The sequence below is a fragment of the Babylonia areolata genome, chromosome 29 (assembly GCF_041734735.1).
Source record: "Babylonia areolata isolate BAREFJ2019XMU chromosome 29, ASM4173473v1, whole genome shotgun sequence".
In the NCBI taxonomy this organism is placed as follows: domain Eukaryota; kingdom Metazoa; phylum Mollusca; class Gastropoda; order Neogastropoda; family Buccinidae; genus Babylonia; species Babylonia areolata.
The window spans coordinates 403,336-428,564 of record NC_134904.1 but is presented as its reverse complement, the minus strand read 5'-3'; the positions used below and the strand labels follow the sequence as shown (position 1 = coordinate 428,564).

General features: G+C 48.4%; 1 protein-coding gene across 4 annotated transcripts in view; it reads left to right on the top strand.

Annotated features, from left to right (window-relative positions):
• Nucleotides 1–25,229, top strand: part of LOC143302233 (uncharacterized) — an 88,658-nt gene that overhangs the window by 39,045 nt on the left and 24,384 nt on the right. For all 4 annotated transcript variants that reach the window (XM_076616812.1, XM_076616811.1, XM_076616808.1 and 1 more), the window contains exons 12-15: nt 6,501–6,687; nt 15,256–15,371; nt 17,515–17,771; nt 23,732–24,570. In XM_076616812.1, the coding sequence (XP_076472927.1) occupies nt 6,501–6,687; nt 15,256–15,371; nt 17,515–17,771; nt 23,732–24,570 (1,399 nt within the window). The remainder of the gene's footprint in view (nt 1–6,500; nt 6,688–15,255; nt 15,372–17,514; nt 17,772–23,731; nt 24,571–25,229) is intronic.

Sequence of the window (25,229 nt, the reverse complement as noted above, 5' to 3'; positions counted from 1 at the left end):
AACTCTGAACCATTCGGCCACCTTGCTCATGGACATTGTATTGGCTGATAAACTCTGAACCATTCGGCCACCTTGCTGATGGACATTGTATTGGCTGATAAGATCTGAACCATTCGGTCACCTTGCTCATGGACATTGTATTGGCTGATAAGATCTGAACCATTCGGTCACCTTGCTCATGGACATTGTATTGGCTGATACGATCTGTACCATTCGGTCACCTTGCTCATGGACATTGTATTGGCTGATAAACTCTGAACTATTCGGCCACCTTGCTCATGGACATTGTATTGGCTGATAAACTCTGAACTATTCAGCCACCTTGCTCATGGACATTGTATTGGCTGATAAACTCTGAACTATTCGGCCACCTTGCTCATGGACATTGTATTGGCTGATAAACTCTGAACTATTCGGCCACCTTGCTCATGGACATTGTATTGGCTGATAAACTCTGAACTATTCGGCCACCTTGCTCATGGACATTGTATTGGCTGATAAACTCTGAACTATTCGGCCACCTTGCTGATGGACATTGTATTGGCTGATAAACTCTGAACTATTCGGCCACCTTGCTCATGGACATTGTATTGGCTGATAAATTCTGAACCATTCGGCCACCTTGCTGATGGACATTGTATTGGCTGATAAGATCTGAACCATTCGGTCACCTTGCTCATGGACATTGTATTGGCTGATAAGATCTGAACCATTTGGTCACCTTGCTCATGGACATTGTATTGGCTGATACGATCTGTACCATTCGGTCACCTTGCTGATGGACATTGTCTTGGCTGATAAGATCTGTACCATTCGGTCACCTTGCTGATGGACATTGTATTGGCTGATAAGATCTGTACCATTCGGTCACCTTGCTCATGGACATTGTATTGGCTGATAAGATCTGACACCTTGCTCATGGACATTGTATTGGCTGATAAGATCTGTGCCATTCGGTCACCTTGCTCATGGACATTGTATTGGCTGATAAGATCTGAACCATTCGGTCACCTTGCTCATGGACATTGTATTGGCTGATAAACTCTGAACTATTCGGCCACCTTGCTCATGGACATTGTATTGGCTGATAAACTCTGAACTATTCGGCCACCTTGCTGATGGACATTGTATTGGCTGATAAATTCTGAACCATTCGGCCACCTTGCTGATGGACATTGTATTGGCTGATAAGATCTGAACCATTCGGTCACCTTGCTCATGGACATTGTATTGGCTGATAAGATCTGAACCATTCGGTCACCTTGCTCATGGACATTGTATTGGCTGATACGATCTGTACCATTCGGTCACCTTGCTCATGGACATTGTATTGGCTGATAAGATCTGTACCATTCGGTCACCTTGCTGATGGACATTGTATTGGCTGATAAGATCTGTACCATTCGGTCACCTTGCTCATGGACATTGTATTGGCTGATAAGATCTGTACCATTCGGTCACCTTGCTCATGGACATTGTATTGGCTGATAAGATCTGACACCTTGCTCATGGACATTGTATTGGCTGATAAGATCTGTGCCATTCGGTCACCTTGCTCATGGACATTGTATTGGCTGATAAGATCTGAACCATTCGGTCACCTTGCTCATGGACATTGTATTGGCTGATAAAATCTGTACCATTCGGTCACCTTGCTCATGGACATTGTATTGGCTGATAAGACGGTCACCTTGCTTATGGACATTGTATTGGCTGATAAGATCTGAACCATTCGGTCACCTTGCTGATGGACATTGTATTGTCTGATAAGATCTGAACCATTCGGTCACCTTGCTCATGGACATTGTATTGGCTGATAAGATCTGTACCATTCAGTCACCTTGCTCATGGACATTGTATTGGCTGATAAGATCTGTACCATTCGGTCACCTTGCTCATGGACATTGTATTGGCTGATAAAATCTGACACCTTGCTGATGGACATTGTATTGGCTGATAAGATCTGAAGCATTCGGTCACCTTGCTGATGGACATTGTATTGGCTGATAAGATCTGTACCATTCAGTCACCTTGCTGATGGACATTGTATTGGCTGATAAGATCTGTACCATTCAGTCACCTTGCTCATGGACATTGTATTGGCTGATAAGATCTGAACCATTCGGTCACCTTGCTCATGGACATTGTATTGGCTGATAAGATCCGTACCATTCGGTCACATTGCTCATGGACATTGTATTGGCTGATAAGATCCGTACCATTCGGTCACCTTGCTCATGGACATTGTATTGGCTGATAAAATCTGACACCTTGCTCATGGACATTGTATTGGCTGATAAGATCTGAACCATTCGGTCACCTTGCTGATGGACATTGTATTGGCTGATAAGATCTGTACCATTCGGTCACCTTGCTCATGGACATTGTATTGGCTGATAAGATCTGTACCATTCAGTCACCTTGCTCATGGACATTGTATTCGCTGATAATATCTGACACCTTGCTCATGGACATTGTATTGGCTGATAAAATCTGACACCTTGCTCATGGACATTGTATTGGCTGTTAAGATCTGAAGCATTCGGTCACCTTGCTGATGGACATTGTATTGGCTGATAAGATCTGTACCATTCTGTCACCTTGCTCATGGACATTGTATTGGCTGATAAGATCTGACACCTTGCTCATGGACATTGTATTGGCTGATAAGATCTGAACCATTCGGTCACCTTGCTCATGGACATTGTATTGGCTGATAAAATCTGACACCTTGCTGATGGACATTGTATTGGCTGATAAAATCTGTACCATTCGGTCACCTTGCTGATGGACATTGTATTGGCTGATAAAATCTGTACCATTCGGTCACCTTGCTCATTGACATTGTATTGGCTGATAAGATCTGACACCTTGCTCATGGACATTGTATTGGCTGATAAGATCTGAACCATTCGGTCACCTTGCTCATGGACATTGTATTGGCTGATAAGATCTGAACCATTCGGTCACCTTGCTCATGGACATTGTATTGGCTGATAAGATCTGTACCATTCAGTCACCTTGCTCATGGACATTGTATTGGCTGATAAGATCTGTACCATTCGGTCACCTTGCTCATGGACATTGTATTGGCTGATAAAATCTGACACCTTGCTGATGGACATTGTATTGGCTGATAAGATCTGAAGCATTCGGTCACCTTGCTGATGGACATTGTATTGGCTGATAAGATCTGTACCATTCAGTCACCTTGCTGATGGACATTGTATTGGCTGATAAGATCTGTACCATTCAGTCACCTTGCTGATGGACATTGTATTGGCTGATAAGATCTGAACCATTCAGTCACCTTGCTCATGGACATTGTATTGGCTGATAAGATCTGAACCATTCGGTCACCTTGCTCATGGACATTGTATTGGCTGATAAGATCCGTACCATTCGGTCACATTGCTCATGGACATTGTATTGGCTGATAAGATCCGTACCATTCGGTCACCTTGCTCATGGACATTGTATTGGCTGATAAAATCTGACACCTTGCTCATGGACATTGTATTGGCTGATAAGATCTGAACCATTCGGTCACCTTGCTGAAGGACATTGTATTGGCTGATAAAATCTGTACCATTCGGTCACCTTGCTCATGGACATTGTATTGGCTGATAAGATCTGTACCATTCAGTCACCTTGCTCATGGACATTGTATTCGCTGATAAAATCTGACACCTTGCTCATGGACATTGTATTGGCTGATAAAATCTGACACCTTGTTCATGGACATTGTATTGGCTGTTAAGATCTGTACCATTCGGTCACCTTGCTGATGGACATTGTATTGGCTGATAAGATCTGTACCATTCGGTCACCTTGCTCATGGACATTGTATTGGCTGATAAAATCTGACACCTTGCTGATGGACATTGTATTGGCTGATAAAATCTGTACCATTCGGTCACCTTGCTGATGGACATTGTATTGGCTGATAAAATCTGTACCATTCGGTCACCTTGCTCATGGACATTGTATTGGCTGATAAGATCTGACACCTTGCTCATGGACATTGTATTGGCTGATAAGATCTGAACCATTCGGTCACCTTGCTGATGGACATTGTATTGGCTGATAAGATCTGAACCATTCGGTCACCTTGCTCATGGACATTGTATTGGCTGATAAGATCTGTACCATTCGGTCACCTTGCTGATGGACATTGTCTTGGCTGATAAGATCTGTACCATTCGGTCACCTTGCTCATGGACATTGTATTGGCTGATAAGATCTGTACCATTCGGTCACCTTGCTCATGGACATTGTATTGGCTGATAAGATCTGTACCATTCGGTCACCTTGCTCATGGACATTGTATTGGCTGATAAGATCTGACACCTTGCTCATGGAAATTGTATTGGCTGATAAGATCTGAACCATTCGGTCACCTTGCTCATGGACATTGTATTGGCTGATAAAATCTGACACCTTGCTGATGGACATTGTATTGGCTGATAAAATCTGTACCATTCGGTCACCTTGCTGATGGACATTGTATTGGCTGATAAAATCTGTACCATTCGGTCACCTTGCTCATGAACATTGTATTGGCTGATAAGATCTGACACCTTGCTCATGGAAATTGTATTGGCTGATAAGATCTGAACCATTCGGTCACCTTGCTCATGGACATTGTATTGGCTGATAAAATCTGACACCTTGCTGATGGACATTGTATTGGCTGATAAGATCTGAACCATTCGGTCACCTTGCTCATGGACATTGTATTGGCTGATAAGATCTGTACCATTCAGTCACCTTGCTGATGGACATTGTATTGGCTGATAAGATCTGTACCATTCGGTCACCTTGCTCATGGACATTGTATTGGCTGATAAAATCTGACACCTTGCTCATGGACATTGTATTGGCTGATAAGATCTGAAGCATTCGGTCACCTTGCTGATGGCCATTGTATTGGCTGATAAGATCTGTACCATTCAGTCACCTTGCTGATGGACATTGTATTGGCTGATAAGATCTGTACCATTCAGTCACCTTGCTCATGGACATTGTATTGGCTGATAAGATCTGAACCATTCGGTCACCTTGCTCATGGACATTGTATTGGCTGATAAGATCCATACCATTCGGTCACATTGCTCATGGACATTGTATTGGCTGATAAGATCCGTACCATTCGATCACCTTGCTCATGGACATTGTATTGGCTGATAAAATCTGACACCTTGCTCATGGACATTGTATTGGCTGATAAGATCTGAACCATTCGGTCACCTTGCTGATGGACATTGTATTGGCTGATAAAATCTGTACCATTCGGTCACCTTGCTCATGGACATTGTATTGGCTGATAAGATCTGTACCATTCAGTCACCTTGCTCATGGACATTGTATTCGCTGATAAAATCTGACACCTTGCTCATGGACATTGTATTGGCTGATAAAATCTGACACCTTGTTCATGGACATTGTATTGGCTGTTAAGATCTGTACCATTCGGTCACCTTGCTGATGGACATTGTATTGGCTGATAAGATCTGTACCATTCGGTCACCTTGCTCATGGACATTGTATTGGCTGATAAAATCTGACACCTTGCTGATGGACATTGTATTGGCTGATAAAATCTGTACCATTCGGTCACCTTGCTGATGGACATTGTATTGGCTGATAAGATCTGTACCATTCGGTCACCTTGCTCATGGACATTGTATTGGCTGATAAGATCTGTACCATTCGGTCACCTTGCTCATGGACATTGTATTGGCTGATAAGATCTGAACCATTCGGTCACCTTGCTGATGGACATTGTATTGGCTGATAAGATCTGTACCATTCGGTCACCTTGCTGATGGACATTGTATTGGCTGATAAGATCTGTACCATTCGGTCACCTTGCTCATGGACATTGTATTGGCTGATAAGATCTGTACCATTCGGTCACCTTGCTGATGGACATTGTATTGGCTGATAAAATCTGTACCATTCGGTCACCTTGCTCATGGACATTGTATTGGCTGATAAGATCTGTACCATTCGGTCACCTTGCTGATGGACATTGTCTTGGCTGATAAGATCTGTACCATTCGGTCACCTTGCTCATGGACATTGTATTGGCTGATAAGATCTGTACCATTCGGTCACCTTGCTGATGGACATTGTCTTGGCTGATAAGATCTGTACCATTCGGTCACCTTGCTCATCAAGGAGGAGCAGCGGATGTCCTCCCAGTCACTCTTTTTCAGCTCCTGTAGGGAACCACTATTTTAAACTCGATTTGAATTTTATATGGACTGAACCATACATGTAGGTAAGGTGATTTGTGATCTTTTTACGCTTTTTTCAGTACGGATCAGGCAGAGTTGGAAGTGTTGTTAGCAGTGCAAGAAGTGTTGCTTTTAATATAAATCCTATTTGTACCCAGAGTGACACCAACTTCTATGTGGTACGGATCAGGCAGAGTTGGAAGTGTTGTTAGCAGTGCAAGAAGTGTTGCTTTTAATATAAATCCTATTTGCACCCAGAGTGACACCAAGTTCCATGTGGTACGGACCAGACGGGAGTTGGAGGTGGTGTCAGCGGTGCAGGAGGTGGTAGTGACTACATGTTGTTCCATGGCGACTGACCCCACTTCCTCCTACAGCGACCTCAAAGTGGCGTCCGTCGCTGTCGCTCAGCTGGAACCACACAGAAACAACACTGGGGGCGTCAGTGAGTTGGTGACTGTTTTGTTTTGTTTTTCTGTCTTCTGTTCTTCCTGTTCTTCATCGTCTTCTTCTTCTTCTCGCTTAATTTTATGAAGAGTCATTTAGTCCTTCTTCTTCTTCTTCTTCTTCTTCTTCCCTCCTCCCAGTTGTGTGTCAAAGTCTGGATCTCTTATCTCTCAAGAACAGGAACACACATCACGAATGATAGACAGAAAACATTGACATTTTTTGGTGGTTGTTGTTGTTTTTTGGGGGTGTAGGTAAGGTGGGGCATATGTCAGGTCAGGTCTCTACCTGCCACAGGTACCATGTAACCCTGTGCTACCTGTCACATGCGGGCAGATGGAGCTCGACAGCCCGGGAAGGCAGTCCATCTAAGACAAGGAAAAGTCTGAAGTAAAACCCATGAAGTGCTAAGGAATGCAGGACAGTCTCGACATGCATTGACCCTGGGTCCATGGCCATGTCCCGACTTTCAGTAGCCGCGCCCCCGTGCCTCCGAGGAAGGTTTTTGAGCCAGAGGCTAGGACAAGGACAGTCTGATATAAAACCTACGACCTGAGGACCTCACTGTCACCGTCCCAGCTTGCTAGGCTATGGCAGATGAACCACGGGTGTAAAGGGTGGGGCCAGTACTGCGCACACTGCACTCCACCTAAAAATTCCATTGCGCAGGCTTGAAGGACACGTCCACGTCCGCGCCACCAACTATTCCAAGCCCTGTAGCGATGGGAAAGGGGCGAAAACGGCAGGTGGAAGATGTCACTGGAAGCCGCAGTTCCAATCCTGCATGCAGGCGGTTCAGGATATTGGTCGCCTGATTGTTGACCCGGAGGTGACAGCATCACTCGGCAGCACCCTGAACGACCAAGCAGCCTTTTCTAGGGACAGCACTGCTTGCTCCACACGGAGAGGGGCCTAGAAAAGGTGGTCCAAACAAATGCTCATCTCCATACCCCCCAGTTGGCTAGCCGCGGTCAACGGGCATCTCCAAACGCGGTCGAACAACAATAGAGAAGAAAAGGCCGGCACCTGCCTCACAATTAGGTGCAAAAGGACTAAAGGTAGCATGCTGGAACATCCGAACCATGCGTGACTCTGCAGACAGCAACCACCCAGAAAGGCGTTCCGCTCTAGTCGCACACGAACTTCAGAGACTGAACATTGACATTGCTGCCGTCAGCGAAGTCCGCTTTGCAGGGAAAGGCAGCCTCCAGGAACACGGCGCTGGGTACACCCTCTACTGGTCAGGCAAGCCAGAGACCGAGAGACGCCTCTATGGCGTAGGCTTTATGGTCAGGAGCACCATTGCCTCCAAGCTTGAAAACCTGCCAACAGGACACTCAGACCGAATTATGTCCATGCGCCTCCCACTACGGAACAAACAGCATGCCACTCTGTTCAGCGTGTACGCTCCAACCCTCCAAGCGGACCCCACAGAAAAGGTCAAGTTTTACACTGATCTGCGCAACCTCGTTCAGAACACCCCTGCTGACGACAAGGTCATCATCCTTGGCGACTTCAATGCCAGAGTTGGCCAAGATTCAGAAGCCTGGAAAGGAGTCCTTGGCAAGCATGGCGTTGGTAATTGCAACGACAATGGGCGCCTTCTTCTCGAGTTCTGTGCAGAGCAGCAGTTTACCATCACCAACACCATTTTCCAGCAGAAGGACAGCCTGAAGACAACGTGGATGCATCCTCGGTCCAAACATTGGCACCTCATTGATTACATCCTGATGCGCCAGAGAGACGTACGAGACGTCCTACACACCCGAGTGATGCCCAGCGCGGAGTGTCATACTGACCACCGCCTCGTCCGCAGCAAGCTCAGGCTCCACTTCAAGCCCAAACCAAAGAAAGGAGGAGCTCCTAGGAAGAAATTCCAGGTTGGCAACTTTCAGTCAGCTGAAGTGAAAGCTGAATTCCAGGCGAAGCTTCAGGACAAACTTGAAGACCCCAGTTGCCCCACAGACCCCTCTCCAGAAGCACTATGGGCACAGCTGAAATCAGCCATCCTGCAGTCCTCTGAAGAAGTCCTAGGGTTCTCGTCGAAAAAGAACAAGGACTGGTTTGACGAAAACAACCAGGAGATCCAAGAATTGCTGGCGAAGAAGAGATCAGCCCACCAGGCTCACCTTGCACAACCGTCTTGTCCGGTGAAGAAAGCAACCTTCCGGCTCATATGCAGCAACCTCCAGCGCAAGCTTCGTGAGATTCAAAATGGGTGGTGGACCAACCTGGCAGAGAGGGCTCAGCTTTGTGCAGACACTGGTGACTACCGGGGCTTATACGAAGCCTTGAAGGCGGTGTACGGTCCCTCATACCAGGTCCAGAGTCCTTTGCGCAGCGCAGACGGCCAGGCGCTCTTCACAGACAAGACGTCGATCCTGAACAGGTGGTCGGAACATTTCCAGGCCCTCTTCAGCGCCAACCGCACGGTTCAAGACTCGGCAATTCTCCGCATCCCACAACAGCCAGTGAAATTACAACTGGACGAGCTACCAACCCTAGAAGAGACTGTCAAGGCCATTGAACAGCTGAAATGTGGCAAGGCAGCAGGGGTTGACGGAATTCCGCCGGAGGCGTGGAAGAATGGAGGCCCAGCACTACACTCCAAACTCCACAACCTCTTTGTCTGCTGCTGGGAGCAAGGCAAACTACCACAGGACCTCCGTGACGCAGTCATCATCACCCTGTATAAAAACAAGGGAGAAAAGTCGGACTGCTCCAACTACAGGGGGATAACTCTGCTCTCCATCGCAGGCAAGATCCTCGCCAGAGTCCTCCTAAATCGGCTGGTGCCTACTATCGCCGAAGAACATCTCCCAGAGAGTCAGTGTGGCTTTAGAGCCAACAGAGGCACCACTGACATGGTCTTCGTTCTCAGACAGCTACAAGAAAAATGTCGGGAACAGAACAAAGGACTGTATGCGACATTCGTCGATCTCACGAAAGCTTTCGACACCGTGAGCAGAAAAGGTCTGTGGGAGATCATGAAACGTCTAGGATGCCCCCCAAAATTCCTCAGCATGGTCATCCAACTACATGAGGAACAGCGTGGACAGGTCAGACACAGCAACGACCTTTCGGAGCCCTTCCCAATTGGAAATGGAGTGAAACAAGGTTGTGTCCTCGCGCCGACCCTCTTCACGATCTTCTTCAGCATGATGCTCCAACAGGCCACTGAAGATCTTGGCGACGACGACGGTATCTTCATCAGATACCGCACTGATGGCAGCCTATTCAACCTGAGGCGGCTACAGGCCCACACCAAGACACTGGAGCAACTCATCAGAGAGCTTCTGTTTGCCGACGATGCTGCCCTCGTCGCCCATACAGAAGCGGCCCTGCAGCGTATAACGTCCTGCTTCGCAGAGGCTGCGCAGCTCTTCGGCCTAGAAGTCAGTCTGAAAAAGACGGAAGTTCTCCACCAGCCTGCCCCACAGGAAGAATTCCACGCTCCTCACATCAACATCGGTGAGACAGAGCTGAAGTCGGTCCACCAGTTCAGCTACCTAGGCTGCACCATCTCGTCTGACGCCAAGATCGACAAGGAGATCGACAACAGACTTGCAAAGGCAAACAGCGCATTCGGCAGGCTGTACAAGAGAGTGTGGAACAACAAACACCTGAAGAAAGACACAAAGATCAGCGTGTACAGAGCTGTTGTACTGCCCACCCTGTTGTATGGCTCCGAAACCTGGGTCACCTACCGGCACCACATACGACTGCTTGATCGCTTCCACCAGCGCTGCCTTCGCACCATCCTCAGCATCCACTGGAGTGACTACATCACAAATGTCAAGGTCCTGGAGCAGGCAAAGACTATCAGCATCGAGGCAGTGCTGCTAAAGACCCAGCTACGTTGGGCAGGGCACGTGTCCAGGATGGAGGACCACCGCCTGCCCAAGATCGCGCTGTATGGCGAACTGTCCACTGGCCACCGTGACAGAGGAGCACCCAAGAAGAGATACAAAGACTCCTTGAAGAAAGCTCTCGGTGCCTGTCACATTGACCATCGCCAGTGGTCCGCAGTAGCCGCTGATCGAGAGACCTGGCGACGCACCATCCACCAAGCTGTCTCCTCCTTCGAAAACAACCGCAGGGCCAGCCTTGAGGACAAACGCAGAAGGAGGAAGAACCACGACGCTGCAGCCGCGAACCCAGACCAGACTTTCCCTTGCAACCGCTGCGGCCGACTCTGCTTTTCCCGCATTGGCCTTGTCAGCCATGAGCGTGCCTGCATCAGACGTGGACAACGCCCTTCCTAGATCTTCGTTAGCGAAGCCAGGCCATGAGGTAAGGTGGGGGAATTGTTGGGGATGGAGAAAGAGTTAGGTAGGGTGTGGGTTGGTGGTGGAGACTGTGTGTTTGAATGTGTGTGTGTGTGTCCCCAGAGAGTCAGAGGACGAAAGGTTTGTGGTGAACCCTGCAGTACAATACAGTACACTACACCACACTACAATACAATACACCACAGTACAGCACAGTAACAATGTATGTGTGTGTGTGTGTGTGTGTGTGTGTGTGTCCCCAGTGAGCGGAGAGTCAGGAGAAGAGAGGTTTGTGGTGAACCCTGCAGTACAATACAGTACACTACACCACACTACAACACACTACACTACAGTACAGTGCAATACAGTGCAGTACAGTACAGTACAGTACAGTACAGTACAATAACAATGTGTGTGTGTGTCCGCAGCAAGTAGAGCATCAGGGGAGGAGAGGTTTGTGGTGAACCCTGCAGTACACTACAGTACACTACAGTACACAGCAGTACAGAACACTACAGTACACTATAGTACAGAACACTACAGTGCAGAACACTACAGTACACAACAGTATATGACAGTACAGTACACAACAGTACATGACAGTACAGAACAGTACACTACAGTACATGACAGTACAGAACACTACAGTACATGACAGTACAGAACACTACAGTACACAACAGTACAGTACACAACAGTACACAACACTACACAACACTACAGTACATGACAGTACAGAACAGTACACTACAGTACATGACAGTACAGAACACTACAGTACACTACAGTACATGACAGTACAGAACACTACAGTACATGACAGTACAGAACACTACAGTACACTACAGTACATGACAGTACAGAACACTACAGTACACAACAGTGTACCGGCACTCCCACCGCTCCCTTCTGGGACTGGTGAGGCGGGTGGCTAGACACCCTTATGGAGATCCACGCTGAGTTGCATGTCAGCTTCAGATCCAGCGTTGAGGGCACAATCATCAGCAAACAAAAAGTCTCTGATGATGTCTGTCATGACCTTGAAGCTTTCTGAGGTTAAACAGCTTGCCATCTGTTTGGTACTTTAGGCCGATTCCAACATCGCCATCTCTGAAGGCATCAGTAAGCATTGCAGAGAACATGAGGCTGAACAGCGTTGGAGCCAGGACGCAGCCTTGCTTGACACCATTTGTGACAGCAAAAGGAGCAGATGTTTCGCCATTGTCCTGGACTCGAGCTTGCATGCCTTCATGGAATTGGCTGACCAAGGAAATAAATTTCCGAGGGCATCCGTACTTGGCCATGATCTTCCACAGTCCCTCTCTACTCACGGTGTCGAAGGCCTTAGTGAGGTCGACATAGGTGGAGAACAGATCAGCATTTTGCTCCTGACATTTCTCTTGCAGCTGCCTTGCAGCAAACACCATGTCGGTGGTTCCGCACTCTTTCCGGAATCCACATTGGCTCTCAGGCAAATGACCTTGGTCAAGGTGTGCTGTGAGGCGGTTTAGTAGGATCCTGGCAAGTATCTTGCCTGTGATGGAGAGCAAGGAAATGCCCCGATGATTATCACAGGCTTGCTGGTTCCCCTTTCGCTTGTACAAGTGAATGATAGATGCATCTTTGAAATCCTGGGGGATCGTCTCTTCTTTCCACATGAGTGAGTACAGCTGATGGAGCTTCTCAGTCAGCACAGTGCCTCCATCCTTGTAGACCTCTGCTGGTATGGAGTCTGAGCCAGGTGCTTTGCCACTGGATAGCAGACGGATTGCTTTCTGGGTCTCAAGAAGTGTTGGCGGATCGTCCAGTGCTTCGTTGATGGGGACTTGTGGGAGACGGTCTGTGGCTTCATCATTTATGGAGGAAGGGCGATTTAAGACACTGTTGAAGTGCTCAGCCCAGCGTTCGAGAATTTTCTCCTTAAGGGTTCACCACAAACCTCTCTTCCTCCGATGCTCCGCTTGCTGGGGACACACACACATAGAACCTCTTCATATCGTGCCTGTCAGCATATCCCTGGATCTCATCAGCTTTGTCACTCAGCCACTTATCCTGCATCTGGCGTAACTTTTGCTGAACAGTCCTGCGGATGGCATCGTACGCATCCTTTTTTGATGTGGACTTTGGGTTGCTCAGGTAGGCTTGATGCAGACGGCGTTTCTCATCCAGAAGCTGCTTGATTTCATCACAGTTTTCATCAAACCAGTCTTTGTGCTTTCTGGTCATGGGTCCTAGGGTCTCTGAAGCTGTACTATAGATCAGCTCACGCAGGGTCCTCCAGTCAGACTCCACATTCTGGTTGTCCAGAGAGGCAGATTCCAGACGATCTTCCAGCAGCTCCACAAAGTACTGTTTGATGGTGATGTTATTCAGCTTAGCGATGTTGAGCCGTTTTGGAGCCTTCTGGCCTTGGGGGCGTCTCTTGGGCTGGATTCGAATATTCAGCTTCGAGACTACAAGGCGATGGTCTGTCCAACACTCGGCGCCGCACATGGTCTTTGTTACACGTACATCTTGCCTATCCCTTTTCCTGATGATGACGTAATCGATGAGATGCCAATGCTTTGAGCGAGGGTGCATCCATGACGTCCTGTTACGGGTAGGGAGGCAGAAAACTGTGTTGGTTATCAGCAGTTCGTGCTCTGCACAGGTCTCAAGCAAAAGCAATCCATTTGGGTTGCAGTGGCCCACACCGTGCTTTCCAATCACTCCATCCCAGGAGATGTAGTCAGAGCCAATTCTAGCATTGAAGTCCCCAAGAATGATGAGCTTGTCTGCTTTAGGGATAGCAGCAATGACAGAGTGAAGGTCCTCGTAGAACTTCGCCTTCACTTCATCCGGGTTGGTCATGGTTGGGGCGTAGGCACTGACAATGGTGAGGTGCTTCTGGCCAGATGCCAGTGGGAATTTCATGGTCATAAGCCTATCGTTGACTCCCTTTGGGATTCCAGCTAGCTTGCTGACAAGTGCTGTTTTTACTGCAAAACCAACGCCAGCCTCACGTCGCTCTTCGCTTCCTCGTCCACTCCAGAAGAAGGTGTAACCAGATCCCCATTCACAGAGCTCGCCTTCGCCTGCAAGCCGAGTCTCACTCAAGGCTGCGATGTCAATGTTGTATCTGGCGAGTTCGGATGCAACTAGTGCCGTTCTCCTTTGGGGTCTGTCTGCGTTATCTCTGTCCAGGAGAGTCCTTATGTTCCAAGCACCAATGGTGAGAGGAACGATCCTTGTTTTTTTCTTTTCTTTCTTTTTGTTTCAACCGCTGATGTAGGGTCCCCGCCAGCCGCGGTATGCTGGCCAGGGTGATATGGAGCAGGCAATTTTTAGGGCACCTTTTCTAGCCCCTTCCTCATGCCAGGGAGGTGAGCAGTGCATTCCTAAAGAGGGCTGCTCAGACGCTCAGACGGCTGCCGAGCTCCATCGCTGCTCCTGTCGACGAAGAATGACCCTATGGCCTGAGCCGCCTGCGTGCAGGTCTGCGGCTGCGACTGCCAGTGTACCCACACCTGTCGTTTCATCGCTCGCCTATCACCACAGGACTTGGGGGTGATGAAGTGATGAAGGATGAAAGGTCATTTTGGATGACTGATGACTTGCGCGATGAGTTTGTTTAAAGTGAAGAGGAGTTGCGCAACGTCGACCTCACTCTCTCGTCCGGGTCCACCAATTTCCAGTGGCAAGACTAAGTCGAGACGACTGGAGGATGAGCACGGATGCAGTGGATGACCAAGATATCCTTTCGGTGTCTCATCTTGCTCTCTGCACTCCACAGTGCGTTGCTGTAACCGCCTTCCTCTCCGTTGAACCGATAGGTTTCTTCCGCAGATTCTGCCGGATCCAGACTTCGCATGCATGGGTAGACACACCCCGGGGGCCAACTGCGTGTGGCATGCACACAGCACAGTGGAGCTAGATGGCCGTCGGTGGCTCTCCTGAGCCAACGCCCTTTTATGGATCTCCATAAGGGTGTCTAGCCACCCGCCTCACCAGTCCCGGAAGGGAGCAGTGGGAGTGCCGGTTTAGTCGCCGGCAACCCGACCCTGAACAGGTTGTACTGGATTACAGGTTACCAGTAGCAGATCTAATGACCTGACCTGACCTGAGTACACTACAGTACAGAACACTATGGTACAGAACACTACAGTACAGAACACTACAGTACACTACACTACGGTACAGAACACTACAGTACACTACAGAACCCCAGCGAGCGAAGTGACAGGGGATGAGAGGTTCGTGGTGAACCCTGCAGTGCAGTACAAAACAGTAACAGTGTGTGTGTGTGTGTGTGTCCCCAGCAAGCGGAGCATCGGAGGAAGAGAGGTTTGTGGTGAACCCGGCCTACAGGGAGGTGGCCCCCTGTCCCTGTGACCTCACCTACCTGGCCTGTGACATCAATTGCTGCTGTGATCAGGTGGGTACTGTGTTGTGTACTGTAGTGTGGTGCTGTGTACTACAGTGTACTGTGTTGTGTACTGTAGTGTGGTGCTGTGTACTACAGTGTACTGTGTTGTGTACTGTAGTGTGGTGCTGTGTACTACAGTGTACTGTGTTGTGTACTGTAGTGTGGTGCTGTGTACTACAGTATACTGTGTTGTGTACTGTAGTGTGGTGCTGTGTACTACAGTGTACTGTGTTGTGTACTGTAGTGTGGTGCTGTGTACTACAGTATACTGTGTTGTGTACTGTAGCGTGGTCCTCTGTACTACAGTATACTGTGTTGTGTACTGTAGTGTGGTGCTGTGTACTACAGTATACTGTAGTGTATTCTCTTACAGCTCTTCTGTGGAGAGCTGGTGTATGGCAGTTGCAACCAGTGACGCCCAAGGAAGAGGTACAAAGATGACCTTAAGGGCTGCCTTGGTCCCTGAGCTCTGTGGGGAACAGCCGGGGTACTGCGATGTTAACTCATGCACTAGCCTTCTCCACTCTGGCCTCAAGGCCAGCCTCTAATAGACAAACCTTCAGCCTTGGCAGCTTGAGACACGTGTTGCTGACAGAAGAAGCTGTCATGCTGTAACGAAAACTGCAGTGAGGACGTTTGAGGGAGACCGCTGCCAGTGCCTTGCAGCTGCTGGAGATTGGCGATACAGAGTTGTCTGCCCCTGCCCTGCCTGCTGGCATTCCCTGCCCCTCCTACAACTGCATGTGTGCTTTGGGGTGGGGTACAGAGCCATGTGTGTGTCCACCAATGTCTGCCGTTGATGGCACAATGCAGCATCATCCTCTGTTCCTGAGAGACAACCATGATGATGATGGTAATGATGTATTGTTTTGTATTACTTTTTGTCACAACAGATCTCTCTGAGTGAAGTTTGGGCTGCTCGCCCCAGGGAGAGCGTACTAGGGACAATTCTTATGTTGCTGTGGGTTCTTTGACATGTGCTAAGTGCATACTGCACATGGAACTCCAGTTTATCATCTCATCTAAAAGACTAGCACCCATACCACCACTCAGGTTCAGTGGGTAGGGGAGTAAAAACACTCAAACTTGTGGGCACTTGCTGCCTTGTCAGACGCGTTAGCACTGCGTCACTGTTTTGCTACATGCTGTTTTGGGTCTGTACCCAAATGGCTTTCACCATCATTGTTGGTGGATGTGGGGAATGAGAAAGGCCTGGTTTTTGGTAGGGGGCTGGGATGACTGTAACTGCTGTTGTGAGAGGATTTTCAGTCTGACTGTAGTCAGGTCTGAAACTGCAGCAGTTTCCAGTCAACTCTTTCAGTTCACTTAAAAAGTACTTTGGTGTTCACCCAGAGTAAAGTGACCATTGTGACCATATGTGATGCAAAAATTTATTCCTTCAGCTGGTAGTCACTGATGTAGGTGTATTTCAATAAACGAGTATTTTTGTTTCCATTGATATTCTGGACCTGTTTTTTGGGGTTTTTTTTTCGTTTGTATCTTAACATTTTTATTACATTCTTGTCTTATTCATGGCAGATATAATTGTTGTTATGATATTCATGTGTCTTAATCATGACAGATGAATTATTGTTATTATATTTCTGTCTCATTCATGACGAATGTATTGTTGAATATGCTCCTGAGCAGCAATGTAAGTACCATATAAATGCACATTAGTATTATTATTATTTAGTTTTAGTAGAAGTAGAAGGAGTTGTATCTCTCAGATGGCGTGTGTGTCTTTCCCAAAGGAGTGCACAGAGGCAGAATAGGCGGCAGTACTATTATTGCTATATATTTTTAGTGGAAGTAGAAGTATCTCTCACATGGGGCGTGTGTGTGTCTTTCCCAAGGAGCACTCAAAGGCAGAACAAGTGATTGTATTATTATTATTATATAGTTTTAATACAAGCAAAAGAAGTTGTATTTCTCACATTGGGTGTGTGCATCTTTCCCAAGGACTGCACAGAGACAGAACAGACAACGGTATTATTATTATTATTTATTTTTAGTAGAGTTGTATTTCTCACATTGGGTGTGTGCGTCTTTCCCAAGGAGTGCACAGAGGCAGAACAAACAACGGTATTATTATTATTTATTTTTCATAGAAATAGTATTTCTCACATGGGGTGTATTCGTCTTTCCCAAGGAGTGCACGGAGGCAGACCAGCTGACATTCAGCGGCTGCATACCAGGTCGGCTGGGGGGTCGCGACCCTGACCCCGACCTCCGCAGCTGCCGCTCGGACCACTTCCCCAAGGACGACTGGTTCCCACTAATGTGCGTGCAGTTCGAGTCCAACGCCCTTCTGGGCGAGTTCTACACCAAGGCGGACAAGCTGACCTCCGTCAATGAGGTCAACAACAAACTGCTGGAGGAGGGCAAGAGAAGTGTTTATACTTACCGGTGAGGGCTTGTGCTAGATTTGTTTCTGTTTGTTACCTCATCTGTTTTTCTGGTTTTTTCTTCGTCTTCCCCTCTCCCTCCTTTCCCCTTGCACTTCCCCTCTCCCTCCTTTCCCCTTGCACTTCCCCCTCCTTTCCCCTTGCACTTCCCCTCTCCCTTCTTTCCCCTTGCACTTCCCCTCTCCCTTCTTTCCCCTTGCACTTCTCCTTTCCCCTTGCACTTCCCCTCTCCCTCCTTTCCCCTTGCACTTCCCCCTCCTTTCCCCTTGCACTTCCCCTCCTCCTTTCCCCTTGCACTTCCCTCCTTTCCCCTTGCACTTCCCTCTCCCTCCTTTCCCCTTGCACTTCCCTTCTCCCTCCTTTCCCCTTGCACTTCTCCTCTCCCTCCTTTCCCCTTGCACTTCCCTTCTCCCTCCTTTCCCCTTGCACTTCTCCTCTCCCTCCTTTCCCCTTGCACTTCCCTTCTCCCTCCTTTCCCCTTGCACTTCCCCCTCCTTTCCCCTTGCACTTCCCCTCTCCCTCCTTTCCCCTTGCACTTCCCCTCTCCCTCCTTTCCCCTTGCACTTCCCCCTCCTTTCCCCTTGCACTTCCCTTCTCCCTCCTTTCCCCTTGCACTTCCCCCTCCTTTCCCCTTGCACTTCCCCTCCCCCTCCTTTCCCCTTGCACTTCCCCTCTCCCTCCTTTCCCCTTGCACTTCCCCTCTCCCTCCTTTCCCCTTGCACTTCCCCTCTCCCTCCTTTCCCCTTGCACTTCCCCTCCCCCTCCTTTCCCCTTGCACTTCCCTTCTCCCTCCTTTCCCCTTGCACTTCCCCCTCCTTTCCCCTTGCACTTCGCCTCTCCCTCCTTTCCCCTTGCACTTCCCCTCCCCCTCCTTTCCCCTTGCACTTCCCCTCTCCCTTCTTTCCCCTTGCACTTCCCCTCTCCCTCCTTTCCCCTTGCACTTCCCTCTCCTCCTTTCCCCTTGCACTTCCCCTCTCCCTCCTTTCCCCTTGCACTTCCCCTCTCCTCCTTTCCCCTTGCACTTCCTCCCTCCTTTCCCCTTGCACTTCCCTCTCCCTCCTTTCCCCTTGCACTTCCCCTCTCCCTCCTTTCCCCTTGCACTCCCCTTCTCCCTCCTTTCCCCTTGCACTTCCCCTCTCCCTCCTTTCCCCTTGCACTTCCCCTCTCCCTCCTTTCCCCTTGCACTTCCCCTCTCCCTCCTTTCCCCTTGCACTTCCCCTCTCCCTCCCTTCCCCTTGCACTTCCCCTCTCCCTCCTTTCCCCTTGCACTTCCCCTCTCCCTTCCCCTTGCACTTCCCCTCTCCCTCCTTTCCCCTTGCACTTCCCTTCTCCCTCCTTTCCCCTTGCACTTCCCCTCTCCCTCCTTTCCCCTTGCACTTCCCCTCTCCCTCCTTTCCCCTTGAACTTCCCTCTCCCTCCTTTCCCCTTGCACTTCCCCTCTCCCTCCTTTCCCCTTGCACTTCCCCTCTCCCTCCCTTCCCCTTGCACTTCCCTTCTCCCCTGCCTCTCTCCCACTCCTGCCACACAGGGTTCCAGAATGGCTAGGTATTCCATTGATGATATGTGTCAAGTTTCACGCACACAAGCATGTCAGGTTTCACACACTTAACTGTATGGAGACGTAGTTTAAATAGTTCATGTAGGTTTGCTGCGACAGGCTATTTTGGTCATATTTGAAAAATTCAATACTCTTTCGCACAAAGACATACAAATTATATATCATTATAAAGTTTACTAATCTTCTTTTAACATGTTAAAACAGTTTTCTCATTAAATGCTGCTAAATATTTTTTAAGATATTTTAAATTATGTCACTAAATACTGAAGAACAAAAAAAATGAAAAATAGGTATACTGTACTCACCAGGCATGTCGTATCCACCAGCTAATCGACAAAGAAGCATAAGATGATTTTTTTCACACAGTAAGGTTCCCTGATTCTCGTGAATCAGTTTGAAGTTAAATGTTGCACAACAGATTGTTAAAAAAAAAAAAAAAGATAAAGATCACAACACTGGAAAAACACAGAAAATGCAAAACCATACAAATTCATCACTTGAAAAAAAGAAGATAAAAACCTATTTACATGTTTCTGCTGCAGCAGGATTATTATTTGCTGTAGTCCTTGACTGTGTGGAACACCTCAAAGCATGGAACAGCACAGAGGGGCACTTTACACCGTTTGCACATGATTGTGGTGGCTTTTTTTGCATTTTTCAGCTCCTTGTGCTTTGTGTTTGGCGTAACACACCTTGCACCCTCTCTGTGTTTTCCTGGTCTGCTGCTCCTTTGTGGGTGGAATGTCAGCAGGCCAGTGACTGCCTGGCCTCAGTCTCCCCATGTCAGCTCCTGTGTCTGAGTGGGCGGCGCCGGAGGTAGATGGCTGTGGGTCATCTTCAGGTGCTAGTTCAGCTGCAAAGTTCTTCACCAGACTTCACAAAAGCATCCAGCTGGATTGCCTTGAGGTGGTGGAGCTTCCTGTGCTTGTTGTAGAGGATGTGAGTCTGTATCATGGACAGAGTCAACAGATGAAAAGCCATGAGTCAGTATCATGGACAGAGCAGATGAAAAGCCATGAGTCAGTATCATGGACAGAGTCAACAGATGAAAAGCCATGAGTCTGTATCATGGACAGAGTCAACAGATGAAAAGCCATGAGTCTGTATCATGGACAGAGTCAACAGATGAAAAGCCATGAGTCAGTATCATGGACAGAGTCAGCAGATGAAAAGCCATGAGTCAGTATCATGGACAGAGTCAACAGATGAAAAGCCATGAGTCTGTATCATGGACAGAGTCAACAGATGAAAAGCCATGAGTCAGTATCATGGACAGAGTCAACAGATGAAAAGCCATGAGTCTGTATCATGGACAGAGTCAACAGATGAAAAGCCGTGAGTCAGTATCATGGACAGAGTCAACAGATGAAAAGCCGTGAGTCAGTATCATGGACAGAGTCAACAGATGAAAAGCCGTGAGTCAGTATCATGGACAGAGTCAGCAGATGAAAAGCCATAAGTCTGTATCATGGACAGAGTCAATAGATGAAAAGCCATGAGTCAGTATCATGGACAGAGTCAGCAGATGAAAAGCCATGAGTCTGTATCATGGACAGAGTCAGCAGATGAAAAGCCGTGAGTCAGTATCATGGACAGAGTCAGCAGATGAAAAGCCATGAGTCAGTATCATGGACAGAGTCAACAGATGAAAAGCCATGAGTCTGTATCATGGACAGAGTCAACAGATGAAAAGCCATGAGTCAGTATCATGGACAGAGTCAACAGATGAAAAGCCGTGAGTCAGTATCATGGACAGAGTCAGCAGATGAAAAGCCAGTTTTTTCCACCACTTCACTGTTTTGCGGTGCAGAGGGAGATGGGAAATCATCTGGTGGGACTTGTCGACGCCTGCCATCCACAACACAAACAGGCTTCTCCTTCATCTCTGTCCAGGACCACACTGGCTGCATGGTTGGGAGGTGTTTTGTCGAAAGCATGTAGATGTCACGCTTGTCCTTCCAGCTCAGAAAGATGGTCTGGTTCTTGTGCCGGTAGTCATCATTGCCTCTTGCCATGGGCTGCTGCACCAGGTCTTTTGGGAGGCCGACTCTGTTGGAACGTACTGGGCCAACAACCTGGGTGTTTTCAACACTGAGGGTTTCTGCCAGGAGGGGGCTGCATTAATAGCTGTCTACATACAGCGTGTGGCCAAGGTTGTTCGGTGGCTCCAGCAGACGCATGTAGACGTCAAAAGGTGTATTGATGTCACCCGGGCTGTGGCACATCATCTCCAGGTTGACCACAGAGCCAGAAGAGGACTCACAACGCTCGTAGAGCTGGAGTCTCCATTTGAGCGGCACAATAGCCAGAAGACGACTCACAACGCTCGTAGAGCTGGAGTCTCCATTTGAGCGGCACAATAGCCAGAAGACGACTCACAACGCTCCTAGAGCTGGAGTCTCCATTTGACCGGCACAATAGCCAGAAGACGACTCACAACGCTCGTAGAGCTGGAGTCTCCATTTGACCGGCACAATAGCCAGAAGACAACTCACAACGCTCATAGAGCTGGAGTCTCCATTTGAGCGGCACAATAGCCAGAAGACGACTCACAACGCTCGTAGAGCTGGAGTCTCCATTTGACCGGCACAATAGCCAGAAGACAACTCACAACGCTCATAGAGCTGGAGTCTCCATTTGACCGGCACAATAGCCAGAAGAGGACTCACAACGCTCGTAGAGCTGGAGTCTCCATTTGACCGGCACAATAGCCAGAAGAGGACTCACAACGCTCGTAGAGCTGGAGTCTCCATTTGACCGGCACAATAGCCAGAAGAGGACTCACAACGCTCATAGAGCTGGAGTCTCCATTTGACCGGCTTGTCCCACATGTAGACATGGAAAGAAGACCGGCCTCTCCATGGATACATGGCCTCGTAGATGCAGATCTCCTCCTCAGACATGTAAAGTGTTCTGAATTTCTGTAACAGACAATGCTGTCAAAAGAAAAAAAGAAGAAAAGTTTTTGCATGTATTGCAAAAAGAGGGGCAAAAAAACAAAACAAATGCAAAATAAACATCAATAATATTACACAGCCTATACACATGCATAATAATTCAGGAGTGACAGTATAAATAACACACATGCACAGACACGCCCACACATAATACACAGACACACCCATTTTACAAACCCCCCCCCCCTCCCCCCCCGCCCCTCCCCCCAACACACAATTTAAGAAGAGCATGCACAGAAAATGATAATTTCACATTAATCTATACAAATTATTCTTCAGCAGGCGTGAGGCAAACTCCGTGTTCAGTGGAGGATCGGTGAATCATTAGTCAGTGATTTTCGGGGTTTTTTATCAGTCCCATGTGTATGAGTATGGCAACAAAACGTGTCATCTCATTTATTGTCACTGGTTTCCAAGTTCTAAAAATTGAACATGGTGTCAGTTGTCTAGTTGCTTGTTTTTGAGCACATCTCCCTAGCAGTTTGTTTCTGTCTTGAACAGCTTGATAAGGTCTTTGTCAATGATCAGTCCTTTCTGTCTTGAACAGCTTGATAAGGTCTTTGTCAACGATCAGTCGTTTCTGTCTTGAACAGCTTGATAAGGTCTTTGTCAACGATCAGTCGGTAGAAGTCAACAGGGGTGGGCGTATCTGGAAAGTCAGATGGTAGTGATAGTCCTGGGGTCCCAGTGAAAGGTGCAGTCAGTGGAAAGTTTGTCAGGTCTTTTACCCACTCATACAAGTATTCTCGTTCCTCATTGTCAATATCTACAGTCATCAAGTCATCTTGTCTTGCAGTATAGCCGTCACTTGTGTTATTGTCGATTTCTGTCTCAGTGTCGTAGGGGTCAGTCAGCAAAGTTTCATCGTCACTTTCAAAATCATCATCTGGTACTAACTGAATGTCATCATCATCAGAAAAATCATCATCTGGTAGTGACTGAATATCATCATCATCAGAAAAATCATCAGAGAATTCGTTACCATTGTCTGTGAGGTCACGTTCAATGTCTGATCCTTCTCCTGTCACAAGTTCGACCACCTCACGCAGAGAGTACATTCGCTGTGCCGCCATCTTTGTTGTGTAGAAGTCGACCTTCGACCCAGTCAAGAAAGATTAAAAAAGCCTTTCACACATTTAACGGTCAAAAGGAAATAACTCTGTTTTTCTAAAACTGGTCCCTCCAGAAGCCTATGTAGTTTCCCTTTAATTGAACACTGCTGAGTGTATGAAAAAAAAAACGGAGTTCTGTCGGATCTTACGCTTTAGCACATTGTTCTGAGCGGGCTGAAGCTCCAATGAGTTAAACATGTCAAGTTTCATACACACACAGACATGCCAAGTTTCACACACACTCAGACATGACAAATTTACATACTCAAACGTCAGGTTTCACAAACACGCACACACACAAACATGTATCACTTTGTTCTCCCGCTGCACCCAGGGAGACGGAGAGTCGGTTCACAGACCTGGCAGAAGTGAACGGCTACACGGAAGGCAGCAACATCCTGACCATCCTCCCCCAGGGAGGTGCTGGCAACCTCCTCCTCCCCCGCCTCACCACCTCGGGCCGCTGCCTCGACTCCTCCCCGGTCCAGTTCCTGCGCGACTCCGAGTCCACCTGCACCCGAACACTGACCCCGGCGACTTGCTCCGACCTGACCCCATTCAGCGCCCGCGTCTACGTGCAGGGGGGCTCTGTCAGCATCCCGGCCTGCCCCGGGTCTTTCTCCATTAGCACTGACGGCCGCAGCCTGCAGGTCCAGTTTGTGGACGTGCGTGTCAACTACCACTGCGCCAGCGCCAGTGCCACCACAGCCTACATCAGGGACAGCAACTCTGTTTTCTCAGACCTGGTGTCCCCGCAGACGGTGTACAGCTTTCCTGCTTCGCTGGCCGGCGTCAACTGCACAGACCTGTGTGGGGAGGACTCCGCCTGTCTGGGTTACAATCAAGGACGGGGGGAAGCTGGCATGAGTTCTCTCCCATCACGCTGCCCTACCGACAGTGGCTTCGAGCTGCACCCTACTCCCGTGTACAGAGCGGGGTCAGGGACATGCGACAATGTTGTGCTGGAGGTGCGGTATGGGTTCACATGGGCAGGGCAGAGCATCACAGGGCTGACGGCTGACTTGGTGATGGGCAGCGTGCAGCTGGCCGGGGGACAGGCAGTTGTCAGTCAGAAGTTTGCTGTGACCTTCACTCACGACTACTCTGGCCCTGCCAACCAGACGGACAACTACCTGAACATGACCACTGTGTATCGGCGCTCGGGTCGACCTGGTAAGTTGGCAGATTTCTTTTTGAATTTGATTGGGTATTTTTTTGGTGGTGGGGTGGGAGTGTTGCATACGTAAGGTTTTTTCCTCTTTTTTTTTTCTTTTTTTTTGTGTGGTTGATGTGGGGGTTTTTGGGGGGTGGGGTTGTTTGTTTTTTTTGCACCGTTTGAGTGACATTACTCCATGCCCCTCATTCTCAGTCCCCCATACATGGCTACACCTGGCTTCGTCCCTCACAGTCATCGTCTACATATCAGCCATCCCCCATACATGGCTACACCTGGCTTCATCCCTCACAGTCATCATCTACATATCAGCCATCCCCCATACATGGCTACACCTGGCTTCATCCCTCACAGTCATCATCTACATATCAGCCATCCCCCATACATGGCTACACCTGGCTTCATCCCTCACTGTCCCTTCATCTACATATCAGCCATCCCCCATACATGGCTACACCTGGCTTCATCCCTCACAGTCATCATCTGCATATCAGCCATCCCCCATACATGGCTACACCTGGCTTCATCCCTCACTGTCATCATCTACATATCAACCATCCCCCATACATGGCTACACCTGGCTTCATCCCTCACAGTCATCATCTACATATCAACCATCAATGGTAGGTCGCCAGCCAGGATCCACACACTAGAGAAG